General features: G+C 34.3%; 2 protein-coding genes across 2 annotated transcripts; both read left to right on the plus strand.

Annotated features, from left to right (window-relative positions):
- Positions 1–607: 607 nt before the first annotated feature.
- LOC123705973 lies at positions 608–14,108 on the plus strand. Its single transcript, XM_045655096.1, has 22 exons — positions 608–731; positions 813–2,635; positions 2,712–2,925; positions 3,128–3,275; positions 3,802–3,914; positions 4,023–4,108; positions 4,475–4,592; positions 5,352–5,414; positions 5,798–5,921; positions 6,638–6,735; positions 7,010–7,084; positions 8,624–8,676; positions 8,916–9,103; positions 9,469–9,638; positions 9,714–9,938; positions 10,199–10,431; positions 10,798–11,008; positions 11,090–11,324; positions 11,677–11,824; positions 12,269–12,429; positions 12,955–13,166; positions 13,941–14,108. The coding sequence occupies exons 2-22, from the start codon at positions 816–818 to the stop codon at positions 14,049–14,051; spliced, it is 4,806 nt and encodes a 1,601-aa protein (XP_045511052.1). The 5' UTR covers positions 608–731; positions 813–815; the 3' UTR covers positions 14,052–14,108.
- A 1,664-nt stretch (positions 14,109–15,772) lies between these two features.
- On the plus strand, positions 15,773–16,927 carry LOC123706196. The gene has a single exon (XM_045655363.1). It carries the CDS (start codon positions 15,841–15,843, stop codon positions 16,801–16,803), a length of 963 nt encoding a protein of 320 aa, XP_045511319.1. The 5' UTR covers positions 15,773–15,840; the 3' UTR covers positions 16,804–16,927.
- Positions 16,928–21,612: the final 4,685 nt, after the last annotated feature.

The raw sequence follows: 21,612 nt of genomic DNA on the forward strand, positions 1-21,612 counted from the left end.
TTCATGCTGACTGTGCCTTTCTCCTCACTCCTTTAACTTTATCATCATTTCCTTCTTTATTTTAAATTACATTTCAAGTTTTAAAATTTCTTTTATAATGTACTAACTTTCCGCCCGCGTTTTTAAAGAAAATCCTGCACAGTTCCCGTTCACGTGGGATTTCCGGGATAAAACCTAACCTATGTGTGTATGTACAAAATTTCATTGTAATCGGTTCCGCAGTGAAAGAGTAACATCCCTTCTCACATAATTTCGCATTTATTATATACGTAGGATTAAACAAATAATGTATTCAACTGAAATTAATTATAAGTTTTGTTTTTTTATTATTTATTATTTCACGAAACCGTAAATGCAAAATACATTCACGATTTTATCGATTGAAGCACATCCTATCACTATCACCTTCTATCTATCTAAATACGTACCTATAGTAAAAATGGTGCCATGACTATGTTGAAACGTAGCTTGTTGTCTATAGCTGTCTCATTCTTTCATACGACGTTTTCTTTAGATAGAGAGAAACAAATATATGTAAATTGTATACGCTCGATACAAGTACTCTATAGGTTAATTGCTCTTAGGATGTAGCAGATCTGTGGTAGACTGTATGGAAATTTGTAAATTATAATCTGTGCATAATGGCGGTTTTCGGCTTGTGTTTCTTGTACTAAGTCGCGGATGTTTGGTTATAATTTTTTGTGGTGAATCGTTGATTTTATTAAATAATTGTGAGTGCCTTTTCAACATAATATATGTGGATACAGTTTATTGATTTATTCTTTTAATAATTCATTTTTTCATAATTGCAGGCAATGCGTCGTAGGAGTGATAAAGGAGCTACCAAAAAGGCAAAAGCATCGCCTGAAAAAAAAGAAAAGGAAAAACCAGAAAAATTGAAACGTACCAGAAGTAGACGTAGAAAACAATCATCTTCATCTGAAAATGAGCCTGTCGAAGAAAGCGTTTCCAAACAAATAAACGAAGTTTCTGAACCTGTTACAGAAGCAGTCCCCCCGGTCGTTGCAAAGGAAGAGAGTCCAGAACAGTCTCAAGAGCAAGTATGGCAGGTAAAAGCTGCTGATACTTCTGATGGGGGCGAGATACAAAAACTTAAAATATGTCTCACTCGTCCACCATCCACTCCTGAAAGAGTTGACAGGTCTCCACGTAGCAAGAGAAAGCATTCGCGCGCTACTAGTTCTAGTGATACGCCTAGTGTTGAAAGTGAAGAAAAAAAGAAACCGAAACATCGTACTAGAAGGTTTACAGCAGAAGCAAAAGATTCTCTAGAAAAAAGTTCATCTGTTCATAGTGATGAGATGGAGAATGAGAGTCAAGCACAACCTTCAACAAAATCCGATTCTGATATAAGTCAAAGTAATGAATCAAAAGAAACAAAGGAAACTACATCATATGAGACACCAATGTCAACAACAAATGATGATAAAGATGAAAAAACTGAAACATCAGAAACAGTTAAAAGTGAATCATTAAATCAGGATAAGGATGAACAGGATAAAATATCTGATGCAGATACAACTGTAGCTTCTCCTAAACAGCAAGAGGAGGTAACTGCTTCTCCAGAGAAGAAAAGTCCTATAAGGAAACGGAGCTCCTCACTTGAGAAATCTGAAGTACTGGAATTACATGCTGAGGATAGTAGGTGTGAATCATCTGACTTTAATGAACCTCAGGAAGAAGACTCTAAGGACACAAGTGTGAAGCCAAAGGACGAAGAGATCACAGAAGATTCTAATAAGGTAAGTATTAATGAACCAGAAAATGAAGTTTCAGGGAAAACTGAGTCTACTACTGAGGTTCAAACTACTGATACTAAAAATGATGTTGTAGAGGTAAGCAATGAGGAAACAAAAAAAGAATCTGTCAACACACAGGAGATGTCCAGTGAAGCAACGGAAGTTGAGGATAATCAACAGCATACATCAGGTGAGGGCAATGAAGAGCCTAACAATGTAGAGAAACCAAGTAATATACAGGAAATTGAAGAAAACAAAACAGAAAGCAAAAATAAAGAAGAGATTCAAAAAGAAACAGAAGTTGCTAAGCCCTCTGAAGAAATTTCTAATGGCCAGGCAACATCTATAGTGATAAACAGAAAGCGGCGATGGGGGTCTCGCCCCAGTAAACTTACAACCCAAAAGTCTTTAACAATATCAACTGACATTCTGAAAGAAATAATACCAGATGTGAAACCAGCAGAATTTGAAGAAGTTATTGAAGAGAGGAAACATAAAAGAATTGAAGTTCCCGAAAGAATTGAGAGACCAGTATTGCCTAAAATTGTAATTGACAACACAGAAAATGTGGAGCGAAATAAAAAAGAGTCTGATGATAAGGACAAGGAGAATTCTGGAGAGAAAAAGTCATCAGATTCACAATTAGTTTCATCAAGGAAAATATCGATTGTAAAGGACAATGACAGCATTATTGCTCGACCACCGAGTCCTCCCAGGCATAAGCAATCAAACATTTTGTTCATAACAAATCTGGTCAGACCATTCACATTACCACAGCTCAAGAACTTGCTACAAAGAACTGGAAGGATATCTGAAAATGGCTTTTGGATTGATAGAATCAAGTCAAAATGTTTTGTTATATATGAGAATGAGGAGTAAGTTTTAATTTCTTAAAATGTATTTGTTTGATATTTATAGCACTTTATATCTAATATTTTTATTACAATTCAGTCAAGCTGTGGAAACAAGACATGCTCTACATGGGGTAACTTGGCCAGTATCAAATCCTAAAACATTACAAGTTGATTTTTCTACTCAAGAGGAATTTGATAAAGCAAAGGCCAATGAAGATACAGATAATGCTAAAGCGTCCACAATCCCAGGAACAGTAGAAGATTGGCTTCGGGAACAAGATATGAAAAGAGAAAAAGGAGAAATTGTTTCTGTAAGTATTTACAACTTGTACTATTATTAGAACAATAAATAATTTTATACACATACACATATTATATAAAATGTACATTTCTCCTAGTAACTTTAGGACTAGATTTTACAACCAAGTTCATGGTAGAGGGATAATTAATTAAATTGTTATTATTATAAAGTGTATGCTTATGATCATTATAATACTATAATTTTATTTTTAGGACCGCCCATGGGAACGAAAAGTGGCAACACGCGAATGGGATCTTGGCAAAAACGATAAGAGCAAGGAAAAGGACAAGTTCCCAAGAGAAGAACGGCCACTAGAGAAAAGAAGACCCCATCGCTCCCCCGAAAGAAGTCCAGAACCAGGTAAGGTGAAATAATAAAGGACACCACTTTTACTTAGAGCAAAGCGAATGAATATTGCAAAAACACTCCCTGTATATACTTATAATACTTAGCTAAGTAGAATCTGAATAAGATTCAAATATTGATCTTGGAAAGTTATTATATTTTGAGTCACATAATTATTATTTGACAAATAATAATTATTTGACTCAAAATATAAGGAAGGTTTAAGATTAAGTCGTTTTATATTTAGGGCTGATTTTTAAATCCTTGGTTAAAACTTATTCGTCAAATACCGTATTAAACTACCATTTCAAAAATGCATTCTAAATGTCCGTATTTGACAGTTTACAGGTGACATTTTAATATGTTTGTGTAATATTTTATTATTGGTCGGATAAGTTTTAACTATGGATTGATAAAAGTAACTTTAATTTTAAACACACATTATATTAAACATAAAATTTTAATGCTCATAACTCTTACTAAAACCAAACAAATTCAACCTAATTTTGTAACTTAATGGAGCTCATTGTTGTTACTTTAGCACGGAAGTTCAAAAAGAAGGAAGAGGAAGCGCCAGCGAAACTTTTGGATGATTTGTTTAGAAAAACGAAGGCTACTCCTTGCATTTATTGGCTACCACTTTCTGCTGAAACGGTAACTATTAATTCAAATAATGTGGTTTGGGAAGTGAGATATATTAAATAAATTCTAAATTTTTGTTTTTTTTTTCTTCAATTGACTTGTGTTATTATTGCATTTCAGATTGCAGTGAAAGAGGAGCAACGTAGACAACACATGGCCGAATTTGAGCGACGAAAGCAGGAGCGTCGCCAGCATCGCAGACACTAGCATGGTCCGTCCCACACACTCACATTGTCATTACACTGTACTCATCACACACACACACACACACACACAATCATTTCAGACTAATTGCCAATAAAACATTCACACATACAAATAACCACCCTCTCATTGTTTTTTCTTTCTTGCATTCACATTTCTTTCCAGGTACCTATAGCAATACTGTCTCAAAGACAATCGTATCAAAATAAGGTTTAATTTTTAGAAGATTTCCTTAGATGTATTTAAGTTAGTAATAAATAAACTAGAAAAGGAAAATGCGAGAGTGGCGCTGATTGTTTGAATTTATTTTAACGAAATGTTATAGAAAGGCACGCTCGGAGGAAATCCTATCATTTGATCGGTCGGAGTATCGCCGACCGTTGGGAGCTGCGGGAGATGCCCGTTGGCCGACAGTGCCGCGTCGCTGCAGCTGTCATGTGTTGTTTCATTCTGCAGCTCGAAGGATCGATTCAGATTATGTATCAGGTTTATTGATGACGATCTTATGATTCAGAGTATAAAGTTGTTCAACGGAGGAAATGGTGGACGATTTTTTTTCTACAATTAGTCGACGAACATCGAATGACGTCATGGGATTTAATCAAGAATATTTAATTATTTGTAATACATATGTTGAGTATTTTGGAGTTTTGGTTGGAGTACTGGATATACAATAATATGGATGGAGCAAACTTGAAGTAATTATTGAATGTAGGAAGAAGATATTATAATTTGTATGGGAATATTTCTCATTTGTAACATTATTCTTGAAACTAATGTTCAATAAATGTTTCATGTGACAAGTTTGTGTTTTTATTCTCACTCTTTTTTTCCCGTGTTTAAAAATCACCTTGTAAAACAACAGTTAAGTACAGTAGTTTTGTAATAATACTAATTAGTTTTTTATCATGTTACATTCCACCAGTTCCCTAAGATTAGAAAGATAAAATGTCTGTTGATTTTTCTTTCTTTTCTTAAAAACTTTTTTTTTGTATTCTAGTATAATATTTAATAGAATCAAACAGCAGTTTTGCAATTACCTGTTTATAGTTACCTTTATGTTAATATTTTGATAATTCCTTAAAAGATGCAGTCTGTCATTACAATTGATGCAGAATATTATAATATTAAAGAGATAGCTTATCGATTCGGCCTAATGACAAGGCTTTAATATTATTACACCTATCGATATCGTGAGATAATACACAATATTATCTTGGGATAAGAGGATAATTCTGTTGATAGGTTTATGGAGCAGTTGCGTTGACGGCATATTACCGTCAACCACTGTGTTGTGATTTCAAAATGGTAAGAAAATAAGCAAATATATTTAGTTTTCACATAATAAATACACGATTCCAATTTTTTTAATGACTCACAGAATTCATCATCTAGATACAACTAACCTTATAAAGTTCCATATGAGTTATGACCATAAGACGTAAAACGTTAATATAAACCTTGCTCTAATCTTATCTGAACATTCTTCTAAATATGTTAAAAAGTGGGGTGGGGTAGGTAAATATTTTTAAATTTGAGCACAAAAATCTAAAGATTCAAGGCATATACACCATTGCAAACAGGAGATGAAATTATGTTTTGAAATGCTGTAACCCGATATATTGAACCATATAGGATAAATAGAACCGATAGAAAAAGATCAATAATGTTATTATAAACATGGTCCCTAGATAGGTATATGGTGCTTCTGTGTGGCGCTGCTGGCATCCGCAGCAGCACAAAACCCATTTACCCTTGAAGAATTTGTCACTGGACAATTCTCCCAGAGAGGATTCACGGGTAGATGGATTTCTGGTAAGTTCTTAACTACTAATATCTGCTATATAAATTATTATAGGCATAGATTTGAAATATGAAATCAATAATTCTGGCAATAGAAAGGACAATTAATAGTCTTGCGGCTGCTACCAGATTGTTCAGGAAAAATTCCAAATCACTCTTCATCAACTTGTACGTTATTAGTTATTAGTTATTACTATTTATGCTTAAGTAGATATATTTTTTTTTTTGAAAAATTATAAGATAGCCTCAGAATATAGATAGGCTCCACCTCGCATTGAGGGTAAAGGCATGGGGCTCTAGTCAACGCATTCATAACATTTCCGTTTGCGCCGAGCAAATACAATTAGTAGACTTTTCTTGAAATGTTATCAAGTTTCCATAAATGATATTTCTTCATTATAGCAGTATAATGTATCATGTATTCTGGCGCTCTCTTATATGGCTCATGCTTCTCTTGCTCTACCCCAATGCCCAGCCTGTTTTCAGTTCAAATTTCTACCATTTCGATTATCATAGTGCCTATATCTACAATAGTTTTGATAAGATACCTACTTGGTAATACATTAATGTTCGTCTCCCTTGCTGTAAGATCGGGACAGTAAGCATTTTTAATTATAAGTACTTAGGTATATTGTTTTCAAATTTAATGTCTAGGATTTTTTCATAGACCTTTAATCGATTTTTTTTATATGATACCGATTGATTTTACCTATATTTTATAATTTCAGACACGGAATTTACCTTCACGATACCAGGGGAGGCCGGTATCAATGTTTTTGATGTGCCCACTTTGCAAAGCAGGGTGCTTGTATCTGGAGAGCTTATGGTTCGTATAATCATGTAACTATATCCCGTCTATTATTTATCATTTTTTAAGCTCTTGCATAGCTTCTATCGCGGGCCTTGAGCGCGGGGACCGAATCGAGAAATTCCGAAACGAAAAAACCTCACGCTCCCCACTCCGACGGGCGGAGGTGTGGCTTGAAGGCATAGCATGCAATAAATAGCTTTTACCGCGGCAGTCCCCGAGTGCCACACGTCGTTTTTCTTTTTAATAATGTATATTGTGCTAAATATATCATCAATGATGTTACTTTCAGGGTTTTCTGAACACAAGCAACCCAATATTATCAGCGGATAGACAGTACATTTTAGCTCCCAGCGAGGTTGAATCTGTAAGTAACTATATAATTTATAAAATATAGGTTTACTCATAATTATTTTTATTTTACGGAGACGTAAGTAGATATTATTATTTTTATATCACATCTTACATTTTTATAATCAACCTAGGCTGATTTTAACTATAATCTGGTCAATTATTCCATCCATTTCTTTTCATTACCATTCTTTATTAAATAGTGCCCATTGCCCACTATTATTAAAAGCCATATAATATTAGATATCTTTATCAACTAGTTATTGTATACTGTATGTCAGTAAATAATATCATAGATAAGATTAAATAATTCATTTATTACACAAGGTCTTATCGAACTTCGAATTAATGAATTTTTTCGTGAGGTACCTATATCTGTCGTGGTCATAATATCGTAGATTTGATCATTTCATGATATGAGTGGCCATTTCACGAAATGGTCGCATATCGTGAAATGGCCAACATAGTTTGATCAGATCGTTAAATCGTCAACGTTTCACGATTTGGTCATCCACATTTGGCCAGATCGTATAAAATATAGAGTCCATAAAATATTAAAAAATTTCAGAATAACTAACTATATTCTAAAAACTTGTTTAATGTCATTTAAGTTAGTGCCGCGGCAGCGGCCGGCGAATGCCAGAATCGAATCGTTTTTGCAATAGAAAACAATTAGGTTAGGTTACACTTTGATAAACAACGCACGAGCCGAGCGAGCAAAGCGAGCGTGCCGTGGCAGCGGCCGGCGAGTGCCAGAAGCGGATCGCTTTTTAAAAAACAAACAATTATAATAATATAGTACTTAGTAGTTTCTTAAATTATTTTATTTAAGTCGCATTTTTTCTTAAATACATATAAGATATCCACATTTTCCATAGTACTCGTACCTCTTCGTCGTAAATTCTTTGCTATGACTTTCTTCATAATATTGTTATTAAACGAATTATGAAGTTTTTAACTGCGAATAATTTAATTTTCGCCAGCGGCCGCCATCTTATCACATAAACACAGAGCTTGCAGCGCCTCTACCAACGATTAATGTAACTATTTTACGATATGATCAAATAATTTTGGTCATTTCATGAAAAAACCGTGCGTTAATTGGCCATATCGTGAAACGATTTCTTATCATTGATCTGCCCAAACCACATCATGATGTGGCCAAACTAAATTGGCCATTTCACGATATGCGACCATTTCGTGAAATGGCCACTCATATCATGAAATGATCAAATCTACGATATGACCACGACATATCTATATCAAATTATTTATTTGTAGAGTTATTGGCTAAGTACCAGTCACATGTTGCATAAAATGCATTAGGGAAAGCAGCAAGGATTCATTTTGCAGCTGTGAAGGCTATGTGTTTATTATTTCATATATGCTTCCCATGACAATAACGAGACCCTCAGCAATGCTGTATCGTAAATCGTTATGTCAGTTATATATTCATTGACCATACACCATCTGTTGTCCACATCTCAAGTGCTTAGTCTACTGTAATAACACATGTTCTAACATAAACATGCTCTTAATTTAGTATGCATTTTAGGTATATCGTTATTCAACGACAGCGCGCTATGCACTCTATGAAATTGCCACAGGGTAAGTGAATTCATACCATAAAACAATCCGATACTTTGATATCAGTTTGAAATATTTATATAAATAGACTGGCTTCATACGTAAGTTATATGATATAATATAAATATTAGGAACACGTATGCCAAATATATGGCATACGCCATACGTGTTCCTAATATTTATATACTTATGGAAAAAATATGGCATACGTGTTCCTAATATTTATATTATATTATATTAAAAAATAAAATCTTTTACAGCAATGTTACTAACATAGCGAACCACCAACGTCTCCAATTATGTATTTACGGAGGTGGTCACTCACTTGCGTACGTGCTTGATAATAATTTGTATTATCTTCCTGAAAACTCAAACCAACCCATCCAGATTACCACTGATGGTATCCCCGGAGTTATTTATAATGGCCATACTGATTGGGTGTATGAAGGTAAGAAGTTGAGCTTTAGTACCCATGATTATAAAGTTCAAAATTCACATATTTATAGTTACCTACTCCTTTTTTTCATTCTCTCTCTTTCTCCGTATTCTACAGAATGATTAGATTCTTACTCACTGACTCATTAAAGAATAATGTGTAACTATAAAGCTTTGATAAATAAAAGATGGATGTAATTGTTTCTATTCTCTGCAAAACAAAAATTCTCAACAAATTGATCATAATTATATTATAACCAATTGATCTGAATTTAAGAAACGCGTAATATAAAATACTAATATCAATTAATAATCTGAATTAATTTAATAAAACAATGCTTTGTATTATGAGATTAAAACATTTGTTTTTATTTTCAGAGGATGTTATGTACACAGGTCAAGCCACATGGTTCTCTCCAGATGGAAGATACTTAGCGTTTGCGAGCTTCAACGATACGCTCGTAGAAACTTATTCTTACTACTACTATGAGGACAAAAGTGATCCAGAAGATTTGTATCCAGAATTAGTTGATCTTAAATATCCCAAGGTAAGAAACATAATAATAAAATATATTTTTCGAAATATCACAAAATACCTACTAATAATATGCTTTATATTTTAGGTCGGTCGCACTAATCCAACGGTGACGCTTCGTGTTGTTGACTTGAGTGTGATTCAGAATAATGTAAATTACATTGTAATGGAGGCGCCAGGAGAAGTGACTGATGACCATATTCTGGGCGGTGTGACTTGGCCCACAGCAACAGAAATCGCAGCTCATTGGTTGAACAGGCGTCAGAATCAGACTGTACTTAGGATTTGCAACGTTCAGACATTAGTTTGTGAGGTGAGTACCTACTAAAATAGAAATACATTTTTTTGGTGTAAGGCGCTGTTTTTTAATATTTTATATTTGTAATATGCAAAGTATCCTAGTAGTATCCTAGTAGTGTCCTACTCCTAGTATAATATTTGTTCTTATAGTTAAGTTTTATAGTTATTTTTTCCAATCGTTAATATTTCCTAATCTTTAACTGTAATCTTTCTTAATTCACACATCAAACAGTAGGTACCTACAAATCAGACTTTTATAATATTATTTTATAGAATGAGCACAGAGAGCAACCAAACGGTTGGGTGCCCATTGCATTACCTCGATTCAGCAGCAAAGGCGACTACTACGTATCCACCCGATGGTCGCTACAACAAGCAGATGGCAAGGCGTGGCAACACTTATATGTCACTATGCGTGTTAACGGCACTTTTGTGTCTAGTTCTGTGACTCCGGGTGCAAGGACCATCAACTCTTTTGTCGGTCTCGATGAAGATAATTTGGCGTTGTGAGTATGGAATTGAGAAAAGTTGTAGTGGTGTTGATATTTTATATTGGTGAGATTAGAAACTCGTATTCTTGTATAATTGTTAAATCTTCTTTCTTCAGTGACGAGAAATACTTGCTTAAAACTATAAATCTCGTGAATTGCAATGTGATTTAACTCAAACGTAGACCGTACCAGCTATAAATTAGGTTTTTTTTCTTAGAACAGTTCCTTTCAAACAAGTCTCTCATATAATACAGTCTGTGACGACACTCATTTCAAAACTTGGTAGACTAATTATTTTGTTACAATAATTCAGTTAAATCCTCTACATACAATACAAACACTACTACTACACCATAAAAACATCATCCCTATATTTAACAGCTACTACACAAGTACGGTGGAAGGTAAGCCCTGGCAGTCCGGGGTGCACATAGCGGGCTCTAGGATAGGTTGTCTGAGCTGCGATATAGAGCTCCCGGATAAAGGCCCGTGCACATGGGCCACGGCTACCGCCAGCCAACGCGGCACGTACTTGACCATCACTTGCAGTTCCACTAACGAACCGTCTGCTACTTATATCTATGATCCCTTGGTAAGTACAATGTTTTTGAACAGGTTATTGAATTGACTTTGGTAGATGGAAGAAGACGAACTGTAACTTTAAATTTTTCAGAACAGAAAAATTCTGTACACTTGGGAAACAAATGAAATCGTCCGTGAGCGTCTAAAGACTAAGATTAAGCCAGTAACGCTTATAACAACGGTGCCGCTGCAGAATGGTCACCCCGCTCCTGTAAGACTATTCCTGCCTCCAGGACTCGATCAGAATGGTACCACGAAATATCCCCTAGTGTACTACGTGTATTCTGGACCTAATACTAACACGGTTTTCGAAACTTTCACCGTCGGTAAGTGCATACACTTCGTATTTTGGTGTTTGAAAAATGTATTCAAAGTTGTTTTGGATTTGTATTAAAATTGTGGAGAAGGGTAGGATAGATATTGTGTTGATGTTTAATTTTTTTCTTTCATAAATCACTAAAATTACATGTCACCATAGAATATCTTACTGATATTATAAACATGAAAGTTGATTAGGATAGAATGCTGTATGAAGGTATGTTTGTTAGTTGTTTCTCTCTCACGCGAAAATCACTAAACGTATTTTAAGGCAGTGATGTAACTTATATGCAACTATAGAATATTGCGCAGCATTGTTTCTCGTAAGTTTTATTACCCAAAAAATTAATTTACGACCAGGTTACCACTCATACTTGACCACGAATCGCAACACAATCTACATGTTGGCCGACGGTCGCGGGGCTGGACTCAACGGACAGGACATTTTGTATTCCCTCAATAATGCTCTCGGAACCGTTGAAATTGAGGACCATTCTGTAATTTTAAAGTAAGTAATTTGCAATTTTAAGTATACGAAGTGCGTACTATGTACTTTGATTTAAAAAACAAAATGGTACCGAGTGCGTATTCAGTGTACCTACATTAGGTTTGATAAGGTTAGGTGAGGGCCTTAATATAAGGCAAATATTTTTTTTAAGTCAAAATACATCAAGTTTAAAAATAAAACATAAGTAGTTTTAGATTTAGCTATAAAAGCTATTTTTAAATAGAATTTAAATCAATGAATTTTTATCACAAAATTACAAAGACTTAGTTATTCAATTCAAATACATTAATGTTAAAAATAGCCAAACATTCGTTCTTGAACGAATCACTCATTTATAAACAATTTAAGTATCAATTAAATACAACTCGTTTTACGCGCGCAAATGGTCAAGGTTTTTTTTAATAACCAATTGTTTGTTAAATACGTATTTTTTTTTATTAACAGACAGGTTCTAAGCCGCTACCAATTCATAGACCCCGAAAAGGTGGCTATTTGGGGCCACAGTTACGGTGGTTACGCGACCCTTCTAACTCTGCTGCATGATGATGAGCATCTATTCAAATGTGGGGTCTCTGGTGCTCCTGTCACTTCGTGGTTATACTACAGTAAGTTTTTGAAGCAATAATAACTTTATAGACCTGTATAAATATATGAAAAAGAAGCAAAAGACAGTGAAAGAGGATACAATTTCATAAAAAACAATAGCAAAGACTACCTATTATATTTGTCATAATTCGGGATAAGTGCTGATTTACACAGGGTCAGTAGACGAGTCAGTCGCGGCGCCGAAATTCGGCGCCGCGACTGACTTTAACTGTTTACATAGACTTCAAGCCTCTGTACTGACTTCAAATCTGTTTACACAGGGTTTTTTTTGGGGTCAGCACTGATTTGCCTCGAATTTGTAGTCAGTTACTGACCCTGTGTAAATCAGCACTAACATTAAAATAAACAGCTTTCTGTATACTAGGTGCCATCATTAAGTACTACTAGCATATGAGACAGATAGTTATTAAGTTTAAGTGTTCTTTTTAATTTTATCGTATGAGATTATGCAAAATAGGCTTTCGATTCTGTCTTATTTTTCTTCAAACAAACTTTTCTTTAAACATACAATTTCCTTCCGACAGATACAATGTACACAGAGCGGTACATGGGTCTACCAACCGTGGACGACAATCTAGCTGGCTACGAGCGCGGTGACGTCACACTCCTAGCGGATAAACTCCGCGGGCACGACTTCTATCTGATGCATGGAAATGCGGACGATAACGTACATTATCAAAACGCTGCGAAACTCATGAAGGCATTGCAAGAAAAGGATATACCTTTTGAACAAATGGTACGTATTTTGTTTATGTGTGTTTCTTGCCGGTTCTTCTCCATAGATACTGCTTTCCGATTCGGTGGTAAATGTTAAAAATATGTAATGACGATTTGAAAATGCGTCTAAAAGAAGTCTAATTGAATAAATAAATAAATGTTTGAGTTTGTGTTTAAGTCAGTAAACGTATGCGGGTAACACCCGTAAAGACGGGTATTATCCGTAAAGTCACGGAAAAATATTTATTAGGTAACTATATGATGAAAATGTATTTTTTGAAAAAAAGTATAAAGGTATAACGCAAGCATTTTTATTCGTATTTACGAGTTATTGTCAACAGAAATGACTAATGACATAAATATACTACTTGTACGGGCTAGCCGTACATCCTGACTCAGCGCTTTACACGATCCTATTTCATTACGGTGACAAGAACACCCAGTTAGTCTGCGCTCGCGGCTCGTGTAAAGCGCTCGGGGTGTATGCGCTATATTAACTATCAATTAATATCATCAACTATCAAATATCATTAATCATATTATATAATCATTAGTTTAAACTTTAAAGTATCAATTAACAATAAAGTAGTGATCAAAAGCTATAACTGGTTTTACATCACCTTATCAAACTATCAATTTATCAATTAAAGGAGTGTATGGGATATTATCATATCAATCAGCAGCCCATACACTAATAAAAATTGCATTAGAATATTTTACAAGGTACAAATAAGCCACTCCCTAAATCAGATTGTAAGTCCATAAGTTTGATGAATTTGTTTTTTTTTTACAGTCGTATCCAGATGAAGCCCACAGTTTGGTAGGTGTCAACATGCACAGATACAACACAATGAACCGTTACTGGGAGAAATGCATACAAGTCCCCGGTGAAATAGGGGCGTAATTTTAATATTTAAACATTAAATAAATTTTTACACATTAATAAAACAGTTTTGTTATAGTTATGTAGTTTTATTTTTAAAGAATTTAAACCCAACGATTTAATAAGAAATAAGTGCATGTTCTTGAACTAGTTTGTTACAATATCTTATCGTTTTGTTGTCTCGAGTTTTTATTCTTAAGACCATAAATAAAAATAGTTGGACCTAGATAGCATAATTCAGTAATTATCCTATCTAGGTTCACACATTCATCACAGTTGATGTGACTATTTTTTAATTTATACCAAAATTCACACCAATGGATGAAAATATATCTAGGGCCGAAGATTTATAAATAATTCTATAAATATCAATATACATAAAGGTCCTCTTGATCACTATAAGAAGTTGTCTAGAAACATCAAGGACCACACCATACTATTGTATGCCAAATCTAATTGAAATCCTTTTACTCATTTAATCGTGATGGATGTAGGTACGCCAAATACTAAGGCGCGCCGCACACCAGGCATACATTTGTATCTCGATAATTGTGGCGCCACATTTGAAACGCGACACATTTATCGCCCCCATATATTTGTACGCGAGCACGCACACCGAGGAAACATTTGTAGCGGGCGCACTTTGTGGCGAGACGTTGTCCGCGCTACACGAATTCAAGATCGAACACGTTCGTTATTTGTGGCGCCACACCAAGAAATCGTCGTCATCAGACGATGATGTCGACATTCTCAAAGCGGTGCCACGCTACAACTGTGCTTCCGATGTGCGCATATACAATACATTTGTAGCAAGCTGAATTGTAGCGCATTGATTGTGGCGACGTAAATGTTCGATGCATGTAGCATGTGGCGCTGGTGTGCGGCGCGCCTAAGACACTACCATAGAAATCTAAATAACAAGACACTAGAAGTCGTAAGCGCGCGTGACATTGTCGCCGCTCAGGTGGTAACCATACCACAAGTGCATTCGTCGCTGTTCAGTTGCTCTAGAGACGTGCGTGTGTAAACATGGTGTGTTTCAGCATTTCCCATTGCGGAAATACTTCCACAAGTTGTAATTATACTAATAAAGGAATAACATTTCATCGGTAAATATTTTTTTTTACAAATAATGCCGTTTTTCCTTAAAATTAAAGAATATTTACAAGTATTACGAGTGTCACCATAGTAATCGAAATAACAATGAATGACACAGCTGACCATTCTTATTATCACGTTTAACACAAATTTCAACCTTATTTCTATGAGTTTATGTTCAAAGTTATATCTATTGAAAATTGACAACCTCTGTTGTAGAAAAGCCGAATTTTTTCGTATTGAGCAAAAAGAAACAAAACGTCTCATATACTGTGTCTTGTTATTTAGATTTCTATGGACACTACTTTGTTATCAGAATACGATATTAATATTTCGAAGTTTAATTAGTAATCTGGGTGAAGTGCTTTGGCTCAATATCCATGACCATAGAAGGAAATGATTTCGCGTAATGGTATCCGTGTGAACAAGTTTTTAATAGAATAATTGCCTTATATTCGTCGTCCTTGGAACTAGCAAAGTTACTTTTACTTCCACGTGTTGTGTCTACTGTGGATAATGCGATAAATCTGATCCACGGTACTTCAATATGATCATTTATTTCGACCATGATTTGATAAGGAAATTATATTTTAAAAACATGTTTCAATTTGTGTATACTGACGTATACACAAATTGAGAGTCGTTGACAGACGATCGTGCATAATACACGTCCTTATACAACTATAAATATTTCTATCTACCCGCTAACGCAATGTCTAAGTGCGATATTTGTAAAAAAACGGTTACCAAATCAATTCCTGGTTGCGAGTGTAACAAGTGTGAAAGAATTGTTCATCTTAACACCCGATGCAGTGGTCTAACTAATAAGCAGATTGCCGCGCTTAAGGCTGCCCCTAGTTTAGAATGGACCTGCTTGGAATGTCAGCGCGAGTCACCCAGACGTAACTCATCTATTATTATTCCCGAAGACGACGATGAAGACGACACCCATGTACAGATAAACGCGAAAAAGTTGCTGAGTAACATAACGAGGGAAGTCGAAAAAGCAATAAAAAGTGAAATGCGCGAATTAAATGAAGCATTACAATTTCATAGCGCTAAATTAGATGAAGTCGTAGAAAGCATGGATACATTCAAACAAACTATTAAAACACTAGAGCGGAAGAACATCGAACTAACAAACCGAAATAATAATCTAGAAACTCGTGTCGGTGCATTAGAGCAACGCCTACAAGAAATTGAACAAGCAAAACTCTCAAAATACGTGGAAATCGCAAACATTCCGCATGAAGCTACAGAGGTTGTCAACAAGTTAGTAGAAAAGGTGGCACTAAAACTTAACCAGCCGGTCGAAAGTATCAGGAGTTCACGCCGACTACAAAGCAAAAACCAACCAGCTAATATAATGGTGGAATTAAGAAACGAAAAAGCACAAGAAGATTGGCTAACGGCTGCCAGATCCTACAATACTAAGGTATCAGATGTCTGCCCATCCCATCTAAATAACAACAACACCGTTTTTATTAGAGAAGCCATGACAAAAATGAATAAAAATTTGCTATGGGAAACTAAGCAAGAACTAAAAATCAATCTAAATTTCAAGTATGTATGGTTTAAGAAAGGATTCGTTAAAGCTCGTAAAGATGATAGTTCAAAAATTTATATTATTAGAAGCTCGGCGGACATACACGCTATAGCAAAAAGTAAATCCTAAACTTTGTTTTGTATTTAAATAGGTAGTTAACGCTTGCAACAGATCATAAAATTGTATAATATAATATGGATAGTTTACAAGATAATGTCTATGAAGTCTTCGATTGTATAAATATAAACGATTTTTTAAACAAAATCCCCAATATGCCTTTAAATCTATTGTGTATCCACATTAATATAAGATCCGTCATTAAAAACTTTGTTAAATTACAACAGTGTATATCATCCGCACAAAAGCGCATTGATGTTATTATACTTACTGAGGTTAACATTACGGATAATATTAGTAGTTTATATCACTTAAACGGCTATCAAATGTATACGTCTCTAAGAAAATGTAAAAGGGGTGGGGGTATTATTGTATATGTAAGTAATAAACATACATGTTACGTACACAATGTAAACACAAATTATTTCGAAAACGTATTATTCACAATAACCACTCACACAAACTATAATACAAACATTTGTGCAATATATCGTCCCCCTAACACTAATAAACACTTATATAGCGATGAACTTAACAGACTAATAATGAATAAGTGCCCTATAAAAACTGATCTTCATATACTGGGTGATATTAACATAGATCTGCAATCAGACACTCCTATAAAACATAAATATAATAATACAATGCATGGTCTAGGCCTTTTGTGTGGGATCACAGCTTACACTAGAATCGAAACATATAATAATAAAATAAGTAAATCATGCATAGATCACATCTACACTCGATCACACGCAAAAGATCTATTCACAGCAGCGATCGGTACGACACTAGCGGATCACCGGGCCGTAATGCTCGCTTGCGTCGGGGATTGTACACAGGATGATACAAAATATAAAACTATGATAGATAATAAAAAATTAAATACATTACTAGAACAAATAGATTGGACATGTACGGACAATATGACATGTCCAATTAATATATATAACTATATACACGATCAATTTAAAAACAGCTATGAAAAATGTGAATTTACTATTAAAATTAAGACTAATAATAAAGAACGAAATAACAACGAGTGGATTAATAAGAAGGTTATACAAGCTTGTGAAACTAGAGACAAACTATTTATACAGTGGACTAAAAACACAAATAATTATATTATTAAACAAAAATATAATAAATATAGAAATTATGTAAATTCATTAATTAATAAAACAAAAAATAAATACACAAAATATAATATCATTTCAAACAAGAATAATTCAAAAAAGCTGTGGGAGATACTTAACAAACTCACTGGTAGAATAAAATCTTCTATTGATTCAATACTGCGTAATGCATTTATTGAGAAAGGAACAACAAGTAACGATATTGCAAATAATTTTGCCTCAACTTTTCACAACAGTGTCAAACAAATAATCCCGAAATGTGTAGAACCATTGCTTGATAAAACATGCTATGAACACTCGGCAAATGTAAGCATGCGATTTAAGAGAGCCGACGCCAATTCAGTGGCCAAAATAATTAGAGCATTAAATAGCAACAAAGCTCCTGGGTTGGATAGAATAAGAGCAATTGACGTCAAATTACTTTGTGAGAAAATAAAAAATACCTTGGCAAATTTAATAAACACCAGCATCATAAGTGGTAAATATCCGACAGAACTTAAAAAAGGCATTGTTCGTCCAATTCATAAAAATGGTAACAGAAACGATTATGACAAATATAGACCAATAACCATATTACCTACTATTGACAAAATAATAGAAAAGTATATTAGTAGCCAAATTTACAGTTTTTATGAACGCAACAACATATTAACAAAAAATCAATACGGATTTCAACCGCATAAAAATACAACACAGCTGCTTTCCACCTTTACAGATAGTCTTTATAAACACCTTGACAGTAAAAAGCATGTCCTAATCGTATTTATTGACTATAGTAAGGCGTTTGACACCTTAAGGCACAGCACACTGATAAAAAATCTAAATGATAGCGGTATTAGAGGAAGTCTCTTGACATGGTGTGAGAATTATCTCCAAGATAGATCATATCAAGTTCGAGTCCTCAATGCTGACAGCTACCCAGTACACGTTACGGAAGGCACGGCACAGGGCTCGGTCCTCGGACCGCTGCACTATCTAACATATGTAAACAGCCTCTCCAATGCACTAAAACAGTGCGAGATCTATCAGTTTGCTGATGATACGTGCCTAGTTTCAACTGGTAATAGTGTAGATGAGGCTCTAACAAAACTTCAAAGTGATTTTGATACTCTCATTAGGTGGTCCCACGACGCAGGATTAGTACTCAATGCTTGCAAAACAAAATTAATGTACGTTAGTTCAAGTCATAACCGCAGTGCAATTTCACCAAAATTAATAGCTCATAATCATAGTTGCCTACATTCCAAAAAATGCGACGCTATACATGTTTGCTCATGTGACGCTATAGGTCTCGTTAGCAATCACACATATCTTGGCTTAATCATTGACGATCGATTAAATTGGAAAGCTCACATAAACCACGTTTGTGATAAGCTAAGAGCCATATTAGCTAAATTCTCTCTAATCAAATACAAAGTGCCATACAAAACGCTACTGTTACTTTATAAAGCTCTGGTGGAGTCTATAATACTATACGGACTATCAAGCTATGGGAGAACATACAAAACACATCTCGACAGTATTTTTTCACTACAGCTACGTATCCTAAAAGTAATTGTGCCAAGTAATCTAAAAACAACTTACAATGACGACTATAGTAAATTATTCTCTTTTCTAAAAATATTACCTATTCACGAACAAGTTGAATTAGTGTTATTAAAAGAACACTTTTTTACAGATAATATCATCAAAATAAAACACTCTTATTATTCAGTTCGTAGGGCGGACCTCTCAGTTCTACAGTTACCAAGCTATAATAACCTTTATGGAAAGAGAACTTTGAACTACGTAATTCCTAACTTAATAAATAGACTACCTAAAACACTCAAAGATACACTAACAAATAAAAATATTAAAATAAAACTAAAAAACTACTATGAAAAATTAATTATTGATAAATATTCATAATTACGAACATGTTTAAAAATTATGTATAATATAGACTAACGCCATACTGTGTGTGTGTATATGTGTATATATACATAAATACACACATACATTATCTACTGACGTATTATAATTGTGTAGAAAATTTCATTCAATTTATAAACTAATTAACTGTAAACGAAAATCAACACCCTGTGGGTGCGGAGTGCAGACCGCAGTTGCGATAAGACGTACTTAGATCATTCTTTTTTGTTTCTACCCACGAGTGTTGTTTTCTGCGATCATTGGATAAAGGATGTACTTGGATGTTGCGAAATATTTTTGTTGGTTCTGTAAATGAATGTATGTAATAATGTTGTATTATTGTTTGTCAATATTATCGTATCTTTATTTTGTATGTCGACGGCGCTGGCGCGCGGTAAATCTCTAAAGAGATTATGTTTGCGCCAGTTTAATTTAAGTTATAATGAATTGTATTATTGTATTGGATAAATAAATAAATAAATAAATAAATAAAATAAATATATTATGTAGTTCATGCAACTATGCAATTGATTTAAGGCGTAAGTAATGTATTTTTTTTTATAAAAAAAAGTTTAATTCTCTGAAATCACAGAACATTATGTATAAATATAAATAAATAATAACATTAACGGAATAACGCGTACCTACCTATAACGCTTTTATTTGAAAACTGCATAGCCCTTCTCTTTGTGTCACTATAATATACCTAATATTTTATACTTACACGCAATCGTTGGGAGCAGAGGTTGGCGCTCGAAGTGAAAGGGAGACCGGAGATTATACAATAGTATTACATGAGCGCATGCTTAGTGTGCATAATGATGGCAATAACAAATAATAACTATGGTTTTATTGGAACTCTGCGAAATACTTACGTTTTACCAATATTCTTAAACTATTAACGAACTTAAATTGTTTTGAAGATGATTCCACAAATTCCCACGATTCTTCCTAAAAATACGAGAAATTGAACGGTATTTTTATTGGATTTTATTAATTTCTTTGCCATAATAAATTCGATACGAAGCATCATTATTCATTTCGCCAATAATCCAAACGGCAAACCGTGTTGGTTATGTCAGTAGGTTATAATTGTTTGTATATTCGCCGCTACATCAGCACAGCCAGGAATTGATTGCAGCATGCCTCTCACCAACAATTTGGCATGCAATATGTAATGCATTGTTAAACGCCTGACAAATATTATGAAGCGTAAAATTTTAATACTTTTTAATGATTATTTATTGGGTAATTGGTTGTATAATGTTATTCATTTACCAGGAAATTACACTTTCGTTTGATAAATTATTTACGTACATCTAGAAATAGGTGTTTATCACATTGTCATTAAAAGATTCATCTTTTTTGCTCTACTATAATTTAATTCATTGTTGATGTTATATTATGCTTAGCATAAGACGTAGGAGAAAACTTCAATTAATTTCTTTGATATCAAATGTAGGGTAATTGCGCTGGTTTGCCGTCCAGCTTCTGTTTTCGTCCATTTGACTGACCTGCTACAATCACGTGCGTAAAACTTGAATACAAACCTACCTTCCCGCGCAAGTTTGCACTTTTTACGGTCCATAATGTTTAAGCAACAGTACTATCAACATTAAAATTTGATTTGACAAGAAGAGAGTTCAAAAAATTAACGTAAATGTGGCCGCTTCGCATACGTGCCTTGCAGATGTCATCGCGCGAGAGAAAAATTTGCCGGCGAGAAAAGTTCATGGTAAGGTAAATCACTGTTTTAGCTAGTTTACGTAATGTTTTT

This window comes from Colias croceus, chromosome 3 (assembly GCF_905220415.1).
Source record: "Colias croceus chromosome 3, ilColCroc2.1".
NCBI classification, from domain to species: Eukaryota; Metazoa; Arthropoda; class Insecta; order Lepidoptera; family Pieridae; genus Colias; species Colias croceus.